Below are 23340 nucleotides of genomic sequence, written 5' to 3'. Positions count from 1 at the left end.
AACCTAGAGTTTATGTGCAACTCTTTGGATTGTTTCTTCAAAATAAATTGAAAAATTTTTTTTCCACAAAATAAGTTTTTCATAAAAAATTAAAGAACTCCATTAAACCAAAAATGAACAAAAAATGAGCAAATAATCTTCCAAGCATGCAACTACCACTAATCACTATCAATAAATAAATGAAACCCAAAACTAACAGAAATTAAAATAAATAACAGTCAACTCAAAACGAGCAGAAATTAATATGAGTAGGGTTCAAAACCCCTATGCTTTCTAAAAGCCGGAATGTAATTTGTACTTTACTGAAAAAAATTCAAATGAATTTACTGAAAAAAATGTGCATTGTCAGTTTAATATACATATGCTGAAATTTATTCCTTAAAAGGAATAAATAACAGGATACAAACAGTGTATTTTGATTTTAAAACAACATTTATTTTTTAAGCATAATGGGCAAATTACATAACTGTGGGGGGGGGGGTTGTCTTACCCAATAACCCTAGAGATAGTTACTAGACCATTTAGCTATGCTGAACAAAACAACTGTGTTTAAATTTTGATTGGAAGCGTCTGGAAATTATGAGCCAAAGAGGAGGGCTGATTGCCCTCCAATCATTTTTTACTCTTAAGAGGCCACTAGAAGTCTTAATTGCCAATCAAATTAGCTCCTTTTAAATATCAATGATATTACTAGGTATGATAGATCATCGCTGCCTATGTCTTTATATGCCCTATAGTGCTTATATGCCCCTTTAATACCTTCGTGCATATAGATTTTTCGTTTAATTGTCAACTTCATGCCATTAGTGTCGTTAGTCACAGTAACCGTAGAAGCAGGATTAAATGAATACACACAGTGCCTTCTGGCTAGCTCAAAATCCACAGCCTATGAAGGTGAAATTTTTAGAGAATATATCTGTTGTACGGATGGCAACCTGCTATCCGTATGCAGGTTGTCAAAAGGGTATATCAGCAATATCTTACGAACAGTTTCGTGTGTGAAATTAAAACTCACAACGCTTGTTGTGAGGGATGTTGAAATAACCAAAAGACAATATTGGCTGTCTAAGGAATGTTGGTCTGACATTTATGATCTGAATAATCTTGATGACAAAATAATTACTTTCCACAAAAAACTGAATGACAATTATATGGCTCATTTTCCCGAAAAAAAGTTAAGAAAATGCTCTAATGATAAACCCTATATGAATGATCATATTATAATGCTAATCCATAAAAAATTGAACTTATTCAAAAGATGTTAACTAGAGGAAGCAAATAATTTAAGAAAATACTTTAAAAAACCAATTAGAAAATCTGCCAGAACTTATTATAAAAATAAAGTTAAAGACCTATGCTAGAATAAACCCAATAATTGGTATTCCCAAATCGAAATACTTGCTGGCAAGAGACCAGAACCGCTAAACTTTAATTTAGAGGAACCTCTAAAGACAACAGCACATCATCTGAACGAGTTCCTTACTTCATTTGTCCAAAGGCTCTCTCCCATATCTTATGTAACTCCTAGTGTTGCAACCCCCTTTAATTTCCCTAGCATTTCTTCATTTGACTTGGAAAAAAAAATCAAGCACTTGCCCACTGGATATTCCTGCCCCACTTATTAAAGCCCTCAGTGATTACCTCTCAAACCCCCCTTTCTATTCTTTTCTATCAATGCACTCAATCTGTACTGTTCCCTTCTCTTTGGAAACAAGGTTTCATAACCCCAATAAAAAGGAAAAACGGTAAGCCTGGCTTTAATGGCATTCGTCCTATCTCTCTGACTTCTATTTTTTCAAAATTGTATGAAAGCTTTCTTGTTGACCCCCTCATTGATTCTAGGCAGTTTTGAAACCTTAAATCTACATTAACCTCACAGTACCTTATCCACCTCGTTGACCCCATGGGGAGACTACTTGAGAGACCAAAAACCTTGTCTTTATTTCTTTCAAACAGATCACAGACAGTCAAATATCTAGATTGCTATTCCAGCCAACTTTGTATTCACAATGGCATTCCCCAAGGTACTGATCTTGGCCCCCTCCTGTTTTCTGTCATGATCAACAGATTACCCTGACAGGTGGAAATTTGTCGACGACCTGTGGAGACGTGTTGTAAAAATATTTATTGCAATCCAACGGGTATCCTCCATGACTTTGCAGGTGAGGCTTCTTCTCTTGACATGACGGTTAATCCTTGTAAATCAACCATTGTATCTGTCAGTTTACTCAAGTCCCCTCCTCTTTTCCTTTATCCTATTCCTTCTTCAACTACTTTCTTTAAACTTCTAGGTGTTAGCATATCTTCTGATTTGAAGTGGGACACCCATGTAAATAACATCCTCCGTCGGGCAAACTTGTGTCTTTGAGGAAGACACTCCCACCCCTACAGGTGTCAGGACAAGGGTTGTAAGTTATGCCGCGGGGGGGCATATAATGTTTTTATAGAAAGGGTGGTTCTATATACTTTGGAGAGGACTCATTGGATTAGTAATCTGAATTTTTTGCATGGGCGTAGGGAGGGGGGCAACTGCCCCCCCTAGACCTTCAAATTTACATTAGATATGGCTGAAAAAGCAGATGGTTTGGAAAAAGCAGTTGATAAAACTCCATCACACTATCGACTGCCCCCCCTAGACAATATCTGTCCCCCCCCTTAGACAATATGCTGCCTACGCCCATGATTTTTAGTGCCCTTTTTTAGAGCCAATGTGATCAGAAGGCAGTTACCCACTCCCCCTCATCACGTCATTTTAAGGGGGCAAATCAAAGGTCCTAAATCAAATTTCAAAGGACATTTTTGTGGCTTAAAGAAAAAGAGCATACACAAGGAAAAATTGAAGGGAACTTGTTTCCTTGCCAAGAAGAAAAATGTTTTGACGCTCCATAGCACAAAGTTACTATCTAAAACCAGAGATTAGTGGGAAACCTAATAGATAATCTTTGCTAAAACTATTAGATTGCCCTTTTAAGGAAAAATAGTTTGTGGCAAATTTCAAATAGGCCCGCCACTTCACAGATCCCTCTCCCACTATTTATGAAATTCCGGCTATTTCCCAGTTGCAGCGTTGATCTGAAGTTAGTACTGGAAATTTTCGTATTTGCTAAAATTTAATCCAAACCCCCTTTTAGAAATCCTGGATCCACTGCTCAGTCAAGTCATAAACCATACCTGTGAGATGGGGCAGTAGCGAACCACTTCGCCGGCTCACCCCGTTTTTTTTTTGCTTTCGTGACCATAAGTAATACAGGTTCGCACCATTTTTCAAAGTTATCGAGCAACTGAGAAATATACAATGAGTCACTTAAACAAAGAAAATGGAGGACCTTTTACACGAGCCGATACTCTTGGTGGCAGGTATTTTTTTTTATATTTGATCGTATTGTCTAGATATCCGAACTGTGGTTCGTACTGACACTGTGAACTGTTGAATTAAATTGTTCACAAAATGAGAAAGTTGTTAATTTTGCAAAAACGTGACATATTTGCGACGTTTTCAGGACAGTAAAACAATAGTAAATTTTTATTTAAAAATAATAAAAAAGTTTCAAAACATGGCAATTCAATCAGTTTAGGCTGGTAATAAATGTTCGTAGATCGCAGCACAAGAAAGTCAGAATGCTCTTTTTTAAATGATAATAGCGTGGAATGTAGGGCTTGAGTAATTTTTCTTCATTTATTAAAAACATAAATTTTTACTCGGAATGCAAGTCTCTGCTCTTTCTTACAAACTTAGAAACGCTTCAATCCTGGTCTCGGTATGTTTCAAGAATGTTCACTTTGCAAGTTCTATTTTGTTTACATTTATCTATGCTAAGCCTAGTTGAGCTGAAGGTAAGGTAAACTGGTTGTCATTTCCTAATTTTTTTTTTTATAAAAACTAAAGTCTAGATTAGGGTCTTTTATCTTGGAAGGTAGTTGAGTTTTGTAGGTTTTATTTGAACTGCCAGAAAAAGACCCAGTGCTTTAATAATCCCCTGAATATATATTTTGAAGTACCTAGTCTTCCTTCCCCCTCCAAAGGGCACTGGTCTTTGATGATTTCTTTACAATCTACTGCTCTAAATTGCAATATAAAAAGATCAATTTTCTGTGTTGTCTGCAGTGAGGTGCTGTATATATCCAGTTGATTTTTCAACAATGGTGATTCCAGTGGTGCTGTTTTTATTTAGATCTGACACCTCTTTAAGGTTTTAGGTTTTGCTATCAACTTTTATCATTAGGAGTAATCAAAATTATTTTTACTGCTATTGAATTCAAATGGCATTTATCATTTTAAATGGCAATTTTTTCTCACTTGACCATTTTTTTTCAAAAGTAATTTTTAAATGATTGGTTGCTAGGGACTGAATTTCCTTCTTTACTAAGGTGCAGTGATTACTGCACCTATGATAATGTCTTTATATTTTGCTATGTTTATACCATACAGTGTAGGACTATTTGGTAAATAAATATATGTTTATGTATTAGTTATAAATCACTTATGGTTTGGTTTGATATGGGGGTAAGTGGTGTGACTCAGTAAGCTCAGCCAGAGTTGATCCAGCTCTAAATGGGTTTCTAGGGAAATTTAGGGAAGGTAAACAGAAAGGGTAAGTGGAAGCAGAGGATGCTTGGCTCCCAAACTCCATTGCCCTTCCTGCCTGAATGGCCATGTACCCTTGGCTTTGACCATTGAGTCTAGTGCCATATGCTTCACATTTTTTTTTACTTTTCCCTATTTTCATTTCAAGTAATATTTTTGCAGATATTACTTTTGCCATATTTCTATGTTTGAGTTTTGTTTGTGTTTGTTGTTTTCTTTTGCTTGGCTAGAACTTTCAAGTATTGTTTTGGTGTTAAGATACATGAATTTTAGTTCTTTAAGTGTGCTCTCTTATGTGTTTGACATAACATAAAAGACAAAGTATGGACTGTGATTGAAACTTTTAATACAATTTAAAGTTACTTCAAAATACTGTCTTGGGACATACTTTAGCCTATAGACCCATCCCTCAAAGTATCATTTTCCTAACCTAATCCCTTTCCAAGATAGCCAAAAGTAGCTAAAGTAGAATTTTACCCTTTTTACTGCTATACACAGAAGAGGAAGCATAAAAAAACAAAGCAAAAAAAAAAATAATAAAAGAAAAAATCAACATCAATGTAGATAATAAAACTTCAGGGTCAAACAGTGCTGGGCTCATGTTTTTGCCTGTTCATGGAAACACTGATGGTATACACACTTCTAGCTCACCCTTGGCATGGCACTATCATAGATTCAGGCAAAAGGGTGGCTTCACCATCCTGCCTGCTTGGGTTACAGTTGGACTGGGACTAGGGGGTGTCTATAGGATGATGTGTTTGCTGAAATCATAGGGAATTAGGATATTTTCAAGTTCTCCATTTGCAAGGGGTTCAGTACTTTGGTTCAGTGTTGGGCTTGATTGTGGGTTATGAGGTGGCCTGACATTGCAATGCTGGATGAACTTATGGGTAGATATGACCTTCTTGACCAGATGCTTAGAACCACATAGAATGATAGATTGCAGCTGGCAGCTCATAAACAACTGTGAGGGAGTAACAAATCCATCTACTGGAGTATTTCTGTATTTAAGAAGTCCTAGATAAGGGCTGTCTCCCATTTCCTCAGCCTCTCATAATTTGTTTGCACATCTAGACTGTTTTCTCTGCAAGGTTGTTTGATTTGGGAAGTGAGGACTTGAGGTCTGATGTTAGATTCCCCACCCCTCTGTGAATTTGATTGGTGTGTACTGACTAGTGTTGTCTGACATGAGGGAGAATGGTAAACTGTGTCTGGCAAAGTGTGCTTTCAGTTTTGAGATGACCTCACTTGTGAGTGTATGCCCCTGTAGAACCTACTGGCAGAGATACTAGTGACTCAGATGAATTTTACTTACAGTTATACTTACAAATTTACGTAGAAATATGATGTTTTTACTAGGATATTTTAACACCCAGGTCACTAGAATTAGGGATAGATGGTATTCTAGCCTAGGTAAATTCGGTGTAGGAAAAGAAAACAGTAATGGATACAGACTTTTGCAATTTTTAAGGTATAACAATCAAGTTATAACCAATACAGTGTTTGGTCATAAAATGGCTCATAAGTTAACATGGTATTCACCTGATGGTAAGACAGAAAACCTTGTTGATTATGTTATAGTAAACCCAAGAATGGCTGGATCAATATAAGATACTAGGGTATAGGATATAGGAGTGCTGGTATTGATGTTAAAAGTAAAAATCACCATCTAGTAGTGTTGAAGGTTAATTCAAAGCTGAAATTTTGGAAGGTTAACTACCTCCTGGGAAGTTATGATGTTGGTTGACTCTAGGATGAGAATTTGAGAGAAACTTTCCAGGAACAATTGAATACTGAACTTGAGAGTTTAAAAATTGATAATGTAGAAGATGGTTGGAATAATTTTAGAAAAGTAATTTGTGAAGTTGCTGAAGGTGTCTTAGGGAAGAAAGCTAGGACTTCTAAGGACACTAGTGAAAAAGCTTTGTGTTTAATAGAAAGGAGAAAGGACTTGTACAAGAATTATCTAAGTGATAGATTATTAGATTAGTGATAGATAGATCACACAGATAGAAAAGGAATGTAAAGCCAATGGAGAAAGCATTGAAATATGAACTAAGGAGGTGTGAAATGGAGGCCATGGATAAAATTGCTGAGGATCTGGAAGATGCAGCTAGACTGCAAAATAGTAAAATATTGTACTGTCATTTTAATAAATTGAGAGAGAGTAGTCAATCCAGACTTTGCCCAGTTAAAGATAGGAATGGGGCCCCAATTAGCGATAAGGAAAGAATTAAAAAGAGATGGGCAGAACATTTTGAGAATTTGCTAAACTGAGATAGAGTTGCATGAAAAGATATATAGGAAAATGAAAAAGTTGGTGATGCTTTGGATGTGAAAGAAGATTTGTTTTGTGGGGAAGAATTAGCAACAGTGCTAAAAGGATTAAAAAATAATAAGGCTCCAGATGCTGATAGAGTGGTAAATTAATTTCTTAAATATGGTGGCTCTGAGGTTAGAAATAAGTTATTGAAGATTATGAATATGATTTTTGAAAAAGGGGAGGTATCTAACGATTTTAGGAAAACCTTAGTTAAGCCACTTTATAAGAATGGTGATAAAAGTGAGTGTGGTAATTATCAAGGCATTAGTCATGTGTAGGTAGCAAATTACTTAGTAATATGATACTTTTTAGACTGAGAAATGTAGTAGACAAAGTTTTAAGAGAAGAACAGTGTGGTTTTAGAAAAGGTAGAGGATGTGTCAACCAAATTTTCATTCTTAGGTTAATAAATGAGCAAAATAAATGAACTTTCAGAGGTTTTGCAAGTTAAGGGTACTAGAATAGGTTTGACAATTAATATTAAGAAGACTAAGTCACTAAGGCTAGGAATAAGTGAAGATGAAAAGGTGACATTGGGTAATGAAAAGATTGATCAGGTGGGCAGTTTCACTTACCTTGGTAGTATTATTAGTAAAGGTGGTGGGAGCAGTGAAGATGTTAAAAGTAGAATAGCCATGACTCAGTGTGTTTTTTTTTTCACAGTTAAATAAAGTTTGGAAGAATAGGAAGATAAGTCTGCAAACCAAAATTAGAATATTAGAAGCTACAGTGATGACACTGGTCAAATATGGCTCTGAAGCATGGGTGCTTCAAAAAGCAGATGAAGATTTGTTAGATGTTTTCCAGAGAAATTGCTTAAGGATTGTTCTTGGTACCCGGCTGACTGACTGTATTTCGAACAATAGGCTGTACAAAAAATGTGGTTCAATACCACTCTCTACGGCTGTAATGAAAGAAAGGTTGATGTGGCTAGGGCACGTTGTGCAGATGAAGGATGACATATTGCCAAAAGTTGTTCTTTTTTGCCAACCATTTAGGGCTAAAAGGAAAGTAGGTCATCCTTGTCTGTGGTGGGAGGACACCATAAAGAAAGATTTAAAGGAAATGGGAACTTTGTGGGAGGTGTAAAAAGGGAGGCTTTGAATAGATTGGGATGGAGGAGGAGCGTGCATAGCTGTGTTGGCCTCAGGTGGCCTGGTGCTGCGGTGAGTTGTTAGTAGTAGTAGTAGTAAGGCACAAGCAGATCTCAAGAAAGTATTGCCGTATAGACTGGGATGGAATGCAAAACTGCTTATCAACAAAACAAAGGATTAAAATAAAAAAAACTTAAGTAGAACAGCATCACTCAATAATACAGAGAGTAGAGAGGCTATCAACAGATTTTGCCTATCAAAGGCAACGCAGGTCTCTTCTCAAGACAAGCCATGGTTTAAAGGCTACGTGACTAAGAAGAGGTTGTTTAGTCCAGATGAACCCACCAAGACAGACCAAATCCAGAAGAAATATCTCTTAATCAGAATCCAGTTTAAATACTGTGCTGTTTACTAGGCTGTATTTTCCACAAGGAAACCAGCACATTTGGCATGCTTACCGTCAATCCCAGGTATGGTTCAGTTCTCATCTTGCCATTGTTCCCTAAAAGAACCCCAACAATGACAAATGGGAAAAGACTGGCATTGGGCTTTGGGCTCCCTGATGGTCAATCCTGCCCCAAGCTTCTGTCACCTGTCAAGAGCTTATACAATGCAGTTGCAAAAAGTGATACTCTGGGCACTGCAACTGCAAGAGCAGCACACTTGAGTGTACTGAGATATGTTCTTGCCATGGGTCCTGCCAAGTGTGATAAATTTTATGTATTATGTATTGACTATATATCTGTACTATGTAATCAACTAAGTAAGATACTACTCGAACCCCTGCTTCAGCAACTATGAAAGTGCTATGGAACCCTTGAATTTGCCCAAATTATTTGCTCAAAGACATGAGGTTATAATGAAATTTGGGAAAAAGTTATTAGCAAACAAGAAATATCAATCTATTTTTCCAACATGTGTATAGATCAGCAGAACTTCTAGGCATCACAATAAGCTACAACCCGTTAAGTGCCATACAAACAGATTTATAAATAAATTTGCCATATTTTGTAAGTGTATTTAACAAGTGACCTGTTAAAAACTATTCCTTTTGTGATTGCAAAAATAGTATAATTTAGCATTCATTTTTGAGTGCTGCAATACCTATTTAAATATACAAATACAAATGAACAAACTTCTGTATTACAAAATTCTAAGGAGAGGTTTTGTCTACTTACAGTCCCTATTTTAAGGACAAAAATTGCTCCGCTAGGCTATACAACCTTCAATAAATTCATAGGTTAAGAAGCATTGCTTTAACAGACTGATTCCAATCAATAATGAAAGCATCACCTCCATCGTCTGACTTCGTCAATTGCTATTTCTTGCGTTCCTTCATTCTCACCCTAGTAGTCTTTCTGCGACTGGCGTTGAACCATGGCTTGTCTTGAGAAGAGACTTGTGTTGCTTTTGATAGGCCAAATCTGTTGATAGCGTCTCTGCTCTCTGTTTTATGGAGTTACGTTTTTCTACTTAAGTTTTTTTTATTTTACTCCTTTGTTTTAGTGATAAGCAGTTTTGCATTCCATCCCAGTCTATGCAGTGATACTTTCTTGTGATCTGCTTGTGCCTTACGGGTTTAACTATTTTCAGTTTTGTTTGAGAATACTAGCACAATGCTGCTGGCCTAGACAAAACTTTAAACAAAAAAATGATCCATTTGATTAGCCAAGAAAAGATCAGATCTAGTTGACCTGTGAGGTACAATTTAAATATTGAATTCAACAAGTTGGGCTTGAAAAATATTTTTGTTTCCTTTCACGTCTTCTGATGCTGTCTTACTGTTCTGTAAGTCATACACCTAATCGATGTGGCAAAAATTTTGTGATTATTTTTGAGCATCACAAACAAAAGAATAAAAATTAGTTGAAATTAAATTTTTGCATGTGGGGCTAATGTGGCCAAGAAACTTATGACCCTTGTGTTAAAACGGATTGGAAATATGAAGTAAAAGATCTCGTTTACTTTGTGTACCAAGTCATTTAGTTGGAATTATCAAAAATGTTCAGGGCTAAGTAACTGGTCTGAACAAAAGTCGAAAGAATATTAGATGAACAGGAACAAATTAATAACCCTTTTTGGAAGCGAAACAGTAGTTGAAACTTTTTTTTTTATTTGTATAGACATTCCCTTGACCTAATAAAGGGCATGAGTTTCAAGCAGTCATGAAAATTTTTCAGCCCTTTCCTGGATCAACAAAAACGCTTTTTCACCCTTATTTTTTTCTGAAACTGATTTTTAGGTCTTTTTTTTCATAAAGATACTGGATATTTTGTAAAATCTAGGAGGGGAATGGAATTTTGGGATTTTTGTTTCTTTAAATAAGACACTAAAAATATATGTTTCAAAATATATGGATGAGTTATCCCCCGCCTCCTCATACTGGCACCCCTGTCAGGTGTTGTCTCAGTGTATTTTTTTTCTTTTAATTGTCATAGAAACCTTGGTCGTAGAAGTAGCTTATTTGATTAGTTCCAAAGTTATTTGCCAAATTATGGCACATCGAAACGAGTGAAGTCGAGATGCAAGTCCTAAAGTTATTGGAAGTTTATTTCTATTGAAATCCATGCTTCAGCTCCTTGATGATGTCAAAACTGCAAGACTGTTTCAGCTCTAGAACTTGGGGATAGTTCAGAAAAGATGGGTTGTCGTCCATAAGCATGCATATATCCCTCTTAAAATTTATGTCTGTCCTGCTGACTGCTCCTCTTGAATTCCACTGCTCGCTTCTCTTTCCCCTAACATAATATTTTGAGTCTTTTTGCCCTCCCGAGACGTTTTCAGGACACCTTAATCTACTTCCTTAGTATTTCCTGAGATATTAAAGGTACACTATTCCTATTACCCTGGTGGATATACTGTCTTTTGATTTAACTCACTAATACACTGTGAATAAGTACATAATTCTTCGGGGCTATGTTTTAAAAACTCTCAGGCAGATCGAAGAGCCCACTCAACGCTCCCCAAAAATTTCAAATCTATCCTCAAAGCTGTTCCTTAAACAATACATATACCGTATGTTATTTAGACAGCCTGGCTACACATAGCTTCTTTCGTTCTACATTGCTGCTTCACCGCAAAATGATTCTAGTCCAAAAGTGACTCATTATGGCAAAAATGTCAGAACAAGTTGCAGACCATATCTTTAGATCCTTCTCCTTTGTACCCTTTCCCGTAGTCAATATTTTAGGTCCCCCCCCCCTCTAACGCTCCCAGGAAGTTACAGCTTGAGCCCACCAAGTTTTTCGGAAGATATCCCAGATGTGTTGTTCTGATCACATAGCTGTCATGGTCTTTTCAATTACATGTCTACCCAAACATCAATAGATAATAGGTCCTTTGCAAAATTGAAGTACAAAAATGTTCAGATGGATCTTAAAAATACATTGTCAGTCCCAGGTCCCTTTCCCAAGTCAAAGACCACTTGACCCCTAACATTCCGTGTGACATCGATATTTTAAACCATTCAAGAGATATTACAGATGCGCTGCTTTGATAAAGTCTCGCCACATGGTGGTTTTTTTATTCATCTTGCTACTTTGGCGCTAGAAAAAAATTAGTATTCCCATTCTATCTAAAGAAAATTTTTGTACAGATTAGAGAAAGCAATTTTAGCCGCTACCCCCCAGCACTAAGTTTTAAGTCTCCTCACAACACTACCATCACCAACCCCCTTCCTCCCATGCACAAACTACTTGAAAGTTTGAGCAGCATCCCATAAACCATTTTCGAGAAATTACTTATTTCTATTTTTGATACTTATAGTGTCTTTAGATACACATGTGCCCCATTCAAAATTAAGGAAACAAATCTGATTGTATCTGGCTCGTTTCGTCCTTCTTTTTTCTTCTTAAGACAACAAAACAGAAATCTTTTGAATGAACAACCTTCACATTCATTTATTTAAACAAACAAACAACTGGAATAAAATGTAAAGCAGAAATATGTTTTTGAAATAAAATAAACTAAACTATTTTGAAATACAATAGTGGACTGGGATACGTGTATCAAGGGTTATATACAGGAAGGAAGTTTGGTCTAGATTACCCGATAAAAGACTAAAATTTACGTAAATCTTTAGTTCACATTAGTAGCCTAATGTTATCCAGGAAATCAGTCCAAGATTTTAGTAGTAAAACCATTAACAGAAAAACTATTTCGATCTAAAGCTTTTATGGAAATGAATATTTTGTTCGACATTTAAATTACAATCCAACACTTTGACTCTTACGCGGAAAAACTGAAAACCTTTAACAAATATTTTTAGTATGAACCAACCTCCCAAAAAATATATCAATTAATAGCCGACAAAACTGATGAAAAAAGAGGTTTAAAAAAATCAAAGAAATGTAACAAGCATTTCTGTTTATTGTGTAAAAATTTATTAAAAAAACAAATTTATGGGAATTTCGGAAAAAAAGTGTTAAAACCCTTCGAAAATAGCTTCGGGTTGAAATGAATGTAGTATATTGGAATCTCAACCTTCAAACCCGTCCCACAATCACGGCTCTTGACAGCACCTGGGTCTAATGAGATATGGAACCCAAGAGTAGAAATTTTCGTGTCGTGTGCCATCTACATGGCTAAAGAATCCTGTAATGGAGGATTGAAATCCCCTTCTTGTAGGTCTTCACCTTCCAGTCCCCTTAGTAAGTAAGTGAGGTGAAAGTGAGTTAAAAAGGAAAAAAAAGAGTATTGAAAAAAGATTTGAGTGAAAAACTGTTTTCGCTCAAATTCAAAATTTATTCAGGAATAAAAACAATTTACGTTTATCCTAATAGTGGAAGTGTTGTACTAACTACTCAAACATATTTTAAGGAATTTTAAAAAAGAGCTTGACATACCCCGTCAAGGCATTAATTGGTCTCTTGTTTTGTTGTCACACACATTTTCGCCATTTGGGACAGAGTAAGGATGCTGCCTGTCTGAATTCGGATATTCTTCTTGTTTTAACCTTTTATGTTTCGTAATAATATGATTTTATTATCCAGTATTTTAAAACGTTAAAATTCAAGATGCAAAAATTTAAATCATACTTTCTTATGAGAAGCACAAACTTTTTTGCTGTAAGAACTAACAAAAACTATCTTAGAAAAACATAAAGTTTTTGGGATGAAAGTAAAAAGAAGTTGACAATAATTCGACACCAATAATAATTCGAATTTTTAGAGGAATTTACTAAACAAATTCTCCAACAATAATTCGAGTTTTCAGAGGAGTTTAATAAAGGAAAAATTTCCTCCAACAATAATTTGAATTTTCAGGGAGTTTACTAAAGAAAAAAAAAATCTTCAACAATAATTATAATTTTCAGAGGAGTTTACTGAAAAAAAATCCTCCAACAATAATTCAAATTTTCAGAGGAGTTTAGTAAAAAAAAAGTCCTCCAACAATAATTCGAATTTTCAGAGGAGTTTACTAAAAAAAAATAGTTGCAGTTTACTGTTAGTTTGCGAAAAACAAACACAACTGTTAGCAGAATCGTTACCAACAACTTTTTTTTTTTTTAATGACAGAAACTGAAATAAAGTTTTCCTAAGTCACAGACATAAAGAACAAACAAATCGATGAAATTTCCAGTTCTCAGTTTAACTTTTGAACCAATGTAATGGGAAATTTCTATTTTTTGTTTGTATTTGTGTTTTTTTTTCTTCTGTGAGAAAAGTGTTCTAACCTGGAGTTTATTTTTTGACCCCATTGTTTAATATTTTCGAATAATAATAATATTAAATTGAAAATTTAAAGATACTAAAAAGAAGCGTTATTTTGTGGCTTTTGGATTGCTGATATCTACTTTTATAGCCCATTTCTGATTGGGTTTTCATTCTTCTGTTTAGCAGTGGGACTGAGGTAGAGGAATCGTATTCCATATTTCTCCTAGACTTAAGCAGTTTTCTCATTGCTAAAGAACGTAGAGATTTTCCTTTAATCATTTTAGGACACTAGAAATTTGGCCTGTGGCAAGAAAATCAACTTTTTAATTAAGAAACAGGGGCGAATCTCCAGCATTTCTATGGGGGGGGGCAAGAGGGGTCATATCTGGATAGTCAAGGGGCATGGGATGTATAATAATGTGTTCTCTTTATCATTGGGGGGGGGCAACTGCCCCCTGACCCCCCCCCCCAAAAAAAAAGAAAGAAAGAAAGAAAAGACGCTTCTGTTAAGAAAGATGCAATTATCTACCCTGATAAATGCTCTAAGAAAACCAGAACTCTAAGAAAAGGAGTATTGATAACAAAATATGCATTAAAAGAATTGATATTGTTGTGATTCTAAATGTTTTTAAATTACTCACAGTTTAAGTTACGCAAAAGTGGTTAACCAGGGATTACCCCCCCCCCCCCCAAAAAAAAAAAATTGCTAAGTATAAAAAGAACGGTACTGTTCTATTAACCGGACTCTTTTATATAGTGCTAGTTTGGTTAATGCTAATGAAATAAAATAAAATAGGATGACTATACAATAATTTAGAAACAAATTTGGGCTATAGGCTACATTTGCACATTAGGGAGATGGGGGCAAAGCATAGCATATATTAAATACATAAACTAACCTAACCTAGGTACCTCCCCCCCCCCACAAAAAACAAAAACAAAAAACAACACTAGATATCGTATACGCAATTAAAACCACGCAATACATTGTATTTCTCTACAGCGGTGTCTTGTATCATCTCGTTGGAAAACGGGTTTTTCAGCCGTCTCGAGTTTGAGATATAAAAAGAGTCTGGTTAATAGAACTGTACCAAAAAACTTGTATACAAAATAGACAAAAATATATGAAAAAATATTCTTTTGGGGAATCTATGAATACAAGTGAAAACAAGAGGCGCAAAATGAATCGGGCTTAAATTAACGTAGATGTTAAATTGATCTAAGTTATAAATATATAAATGAAAAAAGTAAGTGGGTTGCGGCGAATAAGTTAAAAGATCGAGCTATATAAAGGGAAATATCTTTTCTCTAGGACTAAAAAAAATCTAACACACAAACTATATAAGATAAAGCACTCGCCATTTTTGGTCTCCCTATTTAAAGAACCGAAATAAATGCAAAATGACGTAATAGACTTTACGTAATAAATCACAAATGAAGCAACGGACTTTAGAAGGTTAACGTTTAGAATGGGAGGGGGAAGGATTAGTGACCAAACTCCTTTATGTAGTAATTTCTGTTCGTTTGAAGTTCGACTTGAGTACCCATTATAATTTCTATTCTATTTAGGATTCATTTGTTTATCTATATCAGTATCTGTTGTCTAATATGGCTCTTAACTTCCTCAAAACATATATCTAACACATAAACAAACAAAACACAAATTATTATTGTAATTTTTCTGTCACAATGCAAACAAATTGTGGTTTATTACCAGACTCATCTAAAGCCAGCAGCCAAATTCGTATTTTCATGCATTTTGAAATTTCTCCAGCTTATGCTCAAGGCTTTCAACCTTCAAAGGTCTTTAGTTTGAGTCAGTAGATGATTTATAAGAACATTTAAGGAGTTGGGAAAGGTGAGTATACAAGAGTGGGGAATTTTGATGTTATATTTTTACACTGTCATTGGAATTGCATATACTAATAAAATTTTGAAATACCCGAAAATTCGGAATTGGTTACAAAAAATGGCTCATAAATTTAACAATTATGTGTGACAAATTGCGAAAAACACAAAAGTTGGTGAGTAAATTAAATCGAATTAGAAATAGTGAACTGGAATTCTGAAAAAAAATTGATTACAATATCTACAACAATAGAATTGGCTTTCTGTTTGATTATTTTAACAAAACTGTTTGTCAAAAAAAAAAAAAAAATAAAAGAAAAGTTAAGAGCCATATTAAAATTTAAGATGAACCAAAGTAAAGTCCTATAATAATTCAAACTTAAAACGACCAAAAATTACTATCCAAGACTCTATGTAACCTAAAACGAACAGAAGTTAATATGAATAATCACATCAACCTATAGATAACAGATGCTGATATAGTTAAACAAATGAATCCTAAATAAAATAGAAATTAGAATGGGTATTCACGTCAAACTTCAAACGAACAGAGATTACTACATAAAGGAGTTTGGTCACTGCTCCTCCACCCCACCCCCCACTCTAACCGTTAACCTTCTAAAGTCCGTTGTTTCATTTGTGATTTATTACGTAAATAATAAAACTTTAAAGTATATTACGTCATTTTGCATTTATTTCGAACGTGTACTGTGATTCTTCAAAAAAATTGATGAAAAGTAAAGGTAAGGTCACCATAATATGGGATATGAATGGAAAAAACTAATGAAAAGAAATTGAACTTTCAAAATATGTAATGGTTAAGTATGTAGGCGCAGTTGGGATTGCACTAGAAGTAGCCCTGAAGTAGCCTTGAAGTTTAAAGCTGATGCCCTTACCTGTTCCTGTGATATTGCAGATATGCTATTCTGATAACCTGGATACATGTGCTTGTAGTGTCTTCTGGTTTTGTTCAACATTCCCCTCAGCGTTGGACACAGCGAGGATCAAACAATCCCCCCCCCCCCCATTCTCACTTAGGATGCTAAATGTAAACTATAGAAAGCTGCGTAGTATTTTACCCATGCCCTTGGGGAAGTTAGGGGTCTTGTCATCCCAAGAGACATTGTTCTTGGACCTTTTTTACCATTTTGAATAAAATAGATATTTCAAAATAATTATATTTATCAGTGTTAAGGGGAAGAGGTAACTAAAATAAGAGAAGGGGAAGGCTGGTTGGCCTCTGGTCACTTCGGTATCCTCTTTAACATGCTCTTAAAGTTTCAACTTAATGAGAGCAGCAAAAAGGGATGTGGAAGGGGGCTGGTTGCCCTCCGATTGCTTTTTAATTAAAAAAAGGGTGCCGAAACTTCTAAATTCAAATGAAATGGGCCCATTCCGAAATTTTTACGGCCGTTTGAACCCTTCCATGTGTCTGTGGGAAAAAGGAAAAAATAAATGATACATTGAAGGCTTATCGCTCTTTACTACACGCAACGCAAGAGCGTTGTCTCTGATTCCAGTATATGAATTTCAAGCTATATATACTTTTGATTTCGTTACCCATGAAATGTGGCCAAGTCTGATAAAATGTGCCTAATTTTTTAAATAGGGAGAAAACTCTCCAAAAATGGCGAGTGCTCCTGGATGAAAATTGCCCCATCAAATTTGACAACCGAGCATCCAAGGACACAATTGCTGAGGTTTTCAGCTCCTTTCTACAAAAATATAGAATTGTGCTATTTCCCTAAATGATTAAGGCGAATGTTAGTGCCTTTTTATTAGTAGCCTAAAAGACTGAAGCACAGCAAAGTTGTATTTTCTGCCATTTTGTGACTTGACTTACTTACTTGACTTAAGGCTCCTGCCGAGGATTGGGCGTAGAGAACGACGAGACCAGGCGCCTCCAGGTTAACCCATCACTTGCCAGGCTCGCAGCTTCTTCCACCGGGATGTGGGCTTGGGCGAGGAATTCATCGGCTTTGTCTTTCCACCTAGGGGGGGGGGGCGTCCTCTGTGTAGGGTAGGGTCGAAGTCGAATGCGACCCGTGCTGGGGTATTGCGTAACATGCGAAGGAGGTGGCTGTACAACCAAACAGTATGCTGGGCGAGCTCCGTCGCGAAATGAGTTTGGGCCGTACGTGACAGAAGGGTCTGGTTGCTAACCTAGTCAGTCGAGTGAAGTCCCTCGATTCTTCGGAGATGTTTCGTCTGTGCGACATCTACGGCGCTGAGGATAGATTTTGCAGCTGGCCACGTCTCCGCTCCATAGAGCAGCTTGGTGCTGACTGACACATTGTAAATGCGCATTTTGGCAAAGTGGCTTAGGTTTGGCTTTCGCCAGATACTGCTCAGCCTCCCAACAAGTGCCGACGCTTTGGCTATTTGAGATGTAAGCTCTTTTGTGATCAAGCCATCCCTTGATACAATAGATCCCAGGTCAGTGAAGTCTTCAACCACATCTACTCGGTTGCTTCCGATGTTGACTTCCTTTACGGTAAAACAGGACGTGGGGGGGGGCTCAAGGAGAGTAACTTTAGTTTTCTACCAGTTGATCTTCAGTCCAGCTTTCGAGGCCTCTTCTGATAGCACCTGGAGAGCTTTGATGACCTTTTCGACGGTGTCCGCAACTAGTGCTATGTCGTCCGTGAAGTCAGCATCAGAGAGTAGCCGGTTTCCGAACTGAAGACCGATCTGGAGGTGATTCGTCCGGCTGGTCATAACATAGTCCATGACGCAGTTGAAGAGCTCGGGAGCGGTGGCGCAACTTTGCTGGACACCAGTCTTCACTGAGAATGTGAAAATTCGTCTTCCATTTACTTGCACGCAGCTCTCCGTATCGTCATGCAGCTTTTCAAAAAGCGAGCAATATTTTCTTGGGTAGGCCCGTAGTTCTCAGTATCAGTCAAAGTGAGCGGCGATCAACAGAATCGAAGGCAACATTAAAGTCCACGAATACGATGTACGCTTTTAGGAACTCTCGCGTCTTCTCGATCAACTGGCGCATAGTGAAAATTTACTCCGTCATCGACCTGCCGGGCATGAACCCGGCCTGCTGAACTCTTCTCTTTCTTCGCAAAAAGGTGGAGCACCTGTCCAGGAGTGACATGTCGAAGAGTTTACCAGGATCGAAGAAGTGTGATCCCACGATAGTTGGAGCATATTTTATGGCTGCCCTTGCGTTTCCAGAGCGGCAGTATGATGCCTGCACGCCAGTCGTTCGGTATGCTTTCCGTCGTCCATACAGCTGAGAAGATTAGCTGGAGTCACAGAATCATCGCTGCACCCCCTTGTGACGCACCCCATTTGCGATGCAACATGACAATGTTGAAACAAAGAGGAATAAAATTGTTTTCGGGTGGAAAGTCTGAGATACCGAATCGTTTAAAATAGTTGATAATATTTTAGGTTGTCTGCTTTTAGGTTTTTTAGTAATGCCGCATGGTTGTGCATTCGTCCTAAAGAGCCAGATAGTACCTACAGAATAAATAGTTAAACATAGACATTTTTATTACTGCTTCATTTGACTGAATTAATGCAGTTGAGGCTGGATAAAATTATGCATAGTCCTGCATAATTGCTCATCAGCCATGATTGAGGAGGACTCTTGGATATTTGTGTAGATGAGGGAGTGTGTTTGACCCTCAAAAAGTGTGTTTTTTGTAAAATTTGCACTTTTTTGTGTTTTCTGTGCAAGGCATACATGGTAAAAGATCCTGTGAGTGTCCGAGTGAGGGGGAGGGGGTAGAACTTAATATCTAATACTGCTTAATGCCCGAGAGTATATTTAGACTTCGCCTGTAATATAAGCACTACGGGGTTATAATCCCACTTTAATTGCAAAAAAAAAATTACCTGTGTGCCATGAAAATTTTCATTAACATGCTTAAGGTCACAAGAGGTGTAGATGTGAGAAGTGTACATGACATGAGTGTTATGTGGAACTTTCTTTTGTGTGTGGGGGCGGGGGGGGGGGCAAATGCCAGCACGAGCTTAGTCTTCACCAAGACCTAAACGGGAATCTTTCTCCTTTTCTTATTTTTTTGTGTACTGTTTAAGGTCTTCTTGTTGCCCGGGGTGTATTGTCCCACTAACTCTCTTAGCAGGTGTCCTTGGCAACATTCCCATTACTAAGATGTATTCGAATAACACGCCTGGAATGCCGTGGAAATGCTGCCTTTATATCTGAGTTTTGGTATTTTAGATCCCTCCTTCTTTTTTAATAAATATTTGGAGGATGGTATTTTTTTAGGAATGATTATAATCCTCGAATCATTGTTATTCGAATATTAAACTTGAGTGTAAAAACTGGGGATTGGGAGGAGGGCTTAGCAGCCTCCTTCACATTTAAATGTGGCTAAAACAGCTTGTAGGAACCAACTGTTAGTAGTGAGTGGTCCGTGTTAATAGAAATCGAAAACATAAAAAAAAACAAGGGTTTAATTATTTTCTGTAGCGGGAAAAAAAATATTGTTCAGGTGTGGAAAATATACTAGTTTTAAAGTCATTCGCCATTGTACTACTTACTTACTTGTACTTGTTTCACTTTGCAATGCCTTGGCCAATCGTGCTGTTTGAAATCTGAAGATATGTTTGGCTTGGCTCCAGGAAGAGCTATCCGCAGTTGATGGCTCAACGATAGACAACAAATTTCCTCGGTCCCGGCGTCTGCCGTATTGCCTGAACCTACTAAGCACTTTTTCCACAACACCAACGAGAGACATTTCAGACATTGCTTTGATATTGCGTCGTCCGGATGTTATAGTACATGGCCAAACCACTGGAGGTGCCTACATTTGATGGCCTGTGTGATGGGAGGCCGGTTGTCAATTTTACTACAGATGGTACCGTTGCTGACTCTCGTCGATCACTTGACCTTCAGGATGTACCGAAGGAATTTTTGTTAGAAGAAATCTAGGTCGTGGGCATCTGGAGGCTTTTAATGGCATGTTTTGCTGCCGTATAGTTCTGCCGACACCACCATTGTATCAAATATTTGTAATTTTGTCTTCTATGTAACTTGGTTCTTGTTGCATAGGGTTTCCTCAAATAAAGAAAAACAGCACAGGCTGAAGAAAAACGAGCTTGGATTTCCTCTTCGGCTCTGTCATAGGGGTCCATCGTAGAATTTAGGTATTTAAAGAGTTAGCATTTTCGAAGGAAGTTATATCGACTAAAGTGCACAGTATGAGGGATGAGGGGGCGAAAACTCCCTACTTATTGCGGAGACAGTACTATAATTCATTTTGGGTAATTATACTTTAGTTCAAAAAGTAAATATGCTAAAAGCTGTTTTTCGTGCGGCACTGTTGTGCAACAGGAAAATTTTGACTGAGAGTTAGGTTAGAGGGGGGTGGTAGATCTCCTCGCGATTAAGATAGACTTGCATATATTATTAAAAGAGAACCGGAATTAAAGAAGAAAAAACAGTCGTTCTCAAAAGAAAGTAAAAAACGATAACAAATTTAAAATAAACCCCTACTCAGCGCCCTCCCCCTACCAGGAGCTAACCCCTCCTCGACCTCCCACCCTATTTACTATAGTTTAACTTTTTGTGTCATTTCCTTAAGAATGACTGCTCAAATACAAGGGCCGTTTAAAGCACTGTAAAACTTTAGCTTAAAGAGTAGGGGTCTGAGAAGGGGACTGTCCCTCTTCTATTCTAAATAATTTTATTCGTTTTAGATTTTAATGTCAATTCTAACTTTCAACAGAAAAAAATTGTATTTTTTATTTAATGAAGAGACAGAAACATTCTATTTTAAGCACTTATTTTTAAGTTTCTCAGATAGTGAATTAGCAAGCTTATTTTCATGTTCAGCTCATTGTAGCTCATTTTTTGTATGTATATATTATTATTTACAATAAATCATGAATATTAATAACAAGGAAATTAATTCACTGTCCAGTGTTATTGTAAAGCCTTAAATAAGTCATAAAATATTTATTCGAAAAAAAATTGAATATGTTGTACTTACGCCGCAGAATCATTACTGGATGTAAAATAGCGTGATCAATTTTTTTTTTCACCAGGAATCCGGCAGTTATGTTTCAAGAAGCCACATAATATCAAAACGAAATTCCTGTGCACTACCTACACTTGCTACAAAACGTGAAGAATTTGATGCCTATGGAAGACTTAATGATACCGGATCTTATAATGAAAATCTTCATAGCCTAAAATTTGAACTTTCAAAATTAATTCATGACAATGTTAGTTTTGGAAAACTTAACCCTCTAATCAACCGAACTGAACTTGAAGATGTTTTAAAGATTTTGACTGTATACGAAGAAATTTTTTTGAATCTTTCTGATGGTGACATGGACAATATTTTGAGGATTCATTACGATAAAGTCGATGATTTAGAAAAGTCTATTCTATGGTCATCTGTAGACGAAAAGACGACACCAAAAGAAGATCATGGCCCTCCAGATGGCTTGCCCTCTAAGGAGCAACTTCAGTTTATTCAAGATTCCTTAGCAATACAGGTAAATTTCCTCGTTTTTCAAAAAATTTTTAATTTTTTTTCTTCACTAAGATTTATATATTCCTATGTGCTGAGCACAATTAACCAATCTATCATATCCGCTATACCAGGTTCGCTAAACAATGAAAAAAGAGAAGTATATGCATTTTTGTTTAGCTTTTACGAGCTCGTCAAAATTTTGGGGGGGGGGATCAAAACTTGTTTCCAATTTATTTTTTTATCCGGTATAGCCTGTACATGCACTCTCTCATCAGCAGTCGGCATTGGTAAAAAAAAAAAAAAAAAAAAAAAAAAGTGTGTCTGCTTCTATTTAGTTCCATCTCGGTGTCGGCGTTAAAATAAACGATACTTTATATTTTCGTTTGTTTAATCTAGTGACAGTGGATGGTTGGATTGCTGACGTAAACGTTTGTTTTACCAAGCGTTTTTTTTCAAAATTTCCGTCGTAATATTATCCTATGCACCTCTAAGAAACGCCCGCCAAAACAAACGCTGTAAAAAGAAAAAAAAATGTTAAGTGTGTCTCGGGCCTAAGAGCAGGACCTGTGACTCGAAGATAGGTATAACTATAGCCCTTTGCAAGACCAAAATTATCAAGTATTTATGGAATAAAATCAATATAGCTTTGTTACAAGTTTAACCAAGTCATGAGCCTCTAATTCCGGGAAACCCTGTTATACTTAGTTTATCAGGTCAAACACTAAAAAACGAGATGTTTACATGTTGTGTCATAGCTTTATACAGTTATATATCATTTCCAGGCCCCTGTTGAGTAGATTTCATATAAAATAGGGTTATATAGCTTGAAGAATAAGTCATACCTCGATCATAATTATCAGTAACAGGGGGGCCGGGTTTGACACGGCGAAAAGAATTACATTTTTGGTGCAAAATAAAGATTCTCAAGATATATAATGGAGCAGCTTATCTTATGTACAAAAATCAGAATTTCGGTAATGATTCCTTACTTTCCTCTTTGGCTGGTTAGTCAGTAAAAAAAGATTGACTAATTAATTGTTAATTAGGTACACACGAAGGAAAAGTTCAGGCTTGTAGCCTCCCAGAAATACTAAGATTTCTGTAGTTTTCCCTACAATATTTACTGTTTAATTTCCATTATATGAAGCTGTGTCTCGCCCCTAAATGCATGCCCTCTCCAAATAAAATCTGGCGTGCGTGCCTTTCGGTGATGCTGGAAATTTTTCTTTGTATCAGAACAAGTTCAGAAGTTGGTAATGATATACAGTAACCTTAGGAGGTAAACTCAGTAAAAAAAAAATTATTACTTCTCGATTGAATAAATATGTCACCCCAACTTCATTGACGGATTGAGTACATGGAGCTTTCTTAA

At 36.5% G+C, this 23340-nt stretch overlaps 1 protein-coding gene across 1 annotated transcript in view; it reads left to right on the top strand.

The window, feature by feature from the left end:
* The first annotated feature begins 3633 nt into the window (after positions 1-3633).
* Positions 3634-23340, top strand: part of LOC148956892 (uncharacterized) — a 31723-nt gene continuing 12016 nt past the window's right edge. The window contains exons 1-2 of the mRNA XM_089096622.1: positions 3634-3758; positions 21535-21990. Coding sequence (XP_088952748.1) covers positions 3705-3758; positions 21535-21990 — 510 coding nt within the window. The 5' untranslated portion in view covers positions 3634-3704. The remainder of the gene's footprint in view (positions 3759-21534; positions 21991-23340) is intronic.

This window comes from Artemia sp. Qi Xiang Cuo, chromosome 1 (assembly GCF_049724085.1).
Source record: "Artemia sp. Qi Xiang Cuo chromosome 1, ASM4972408v1, whole genome shotgun sequence".
Taxonomy (NCBI): domain Eukaryota; kingdom Metazoa; phylum Arthropoda; class Branchiopoda; order Anostraca; family Artemiidae; genus Artemia; species Artemia sp. Qi Xiang Cuo.
The sequence above is the reverse complement of the archived record's forward strand: the minus strand, read 5'-3'. Positions and strand labels throughout refer to the sequence as shown.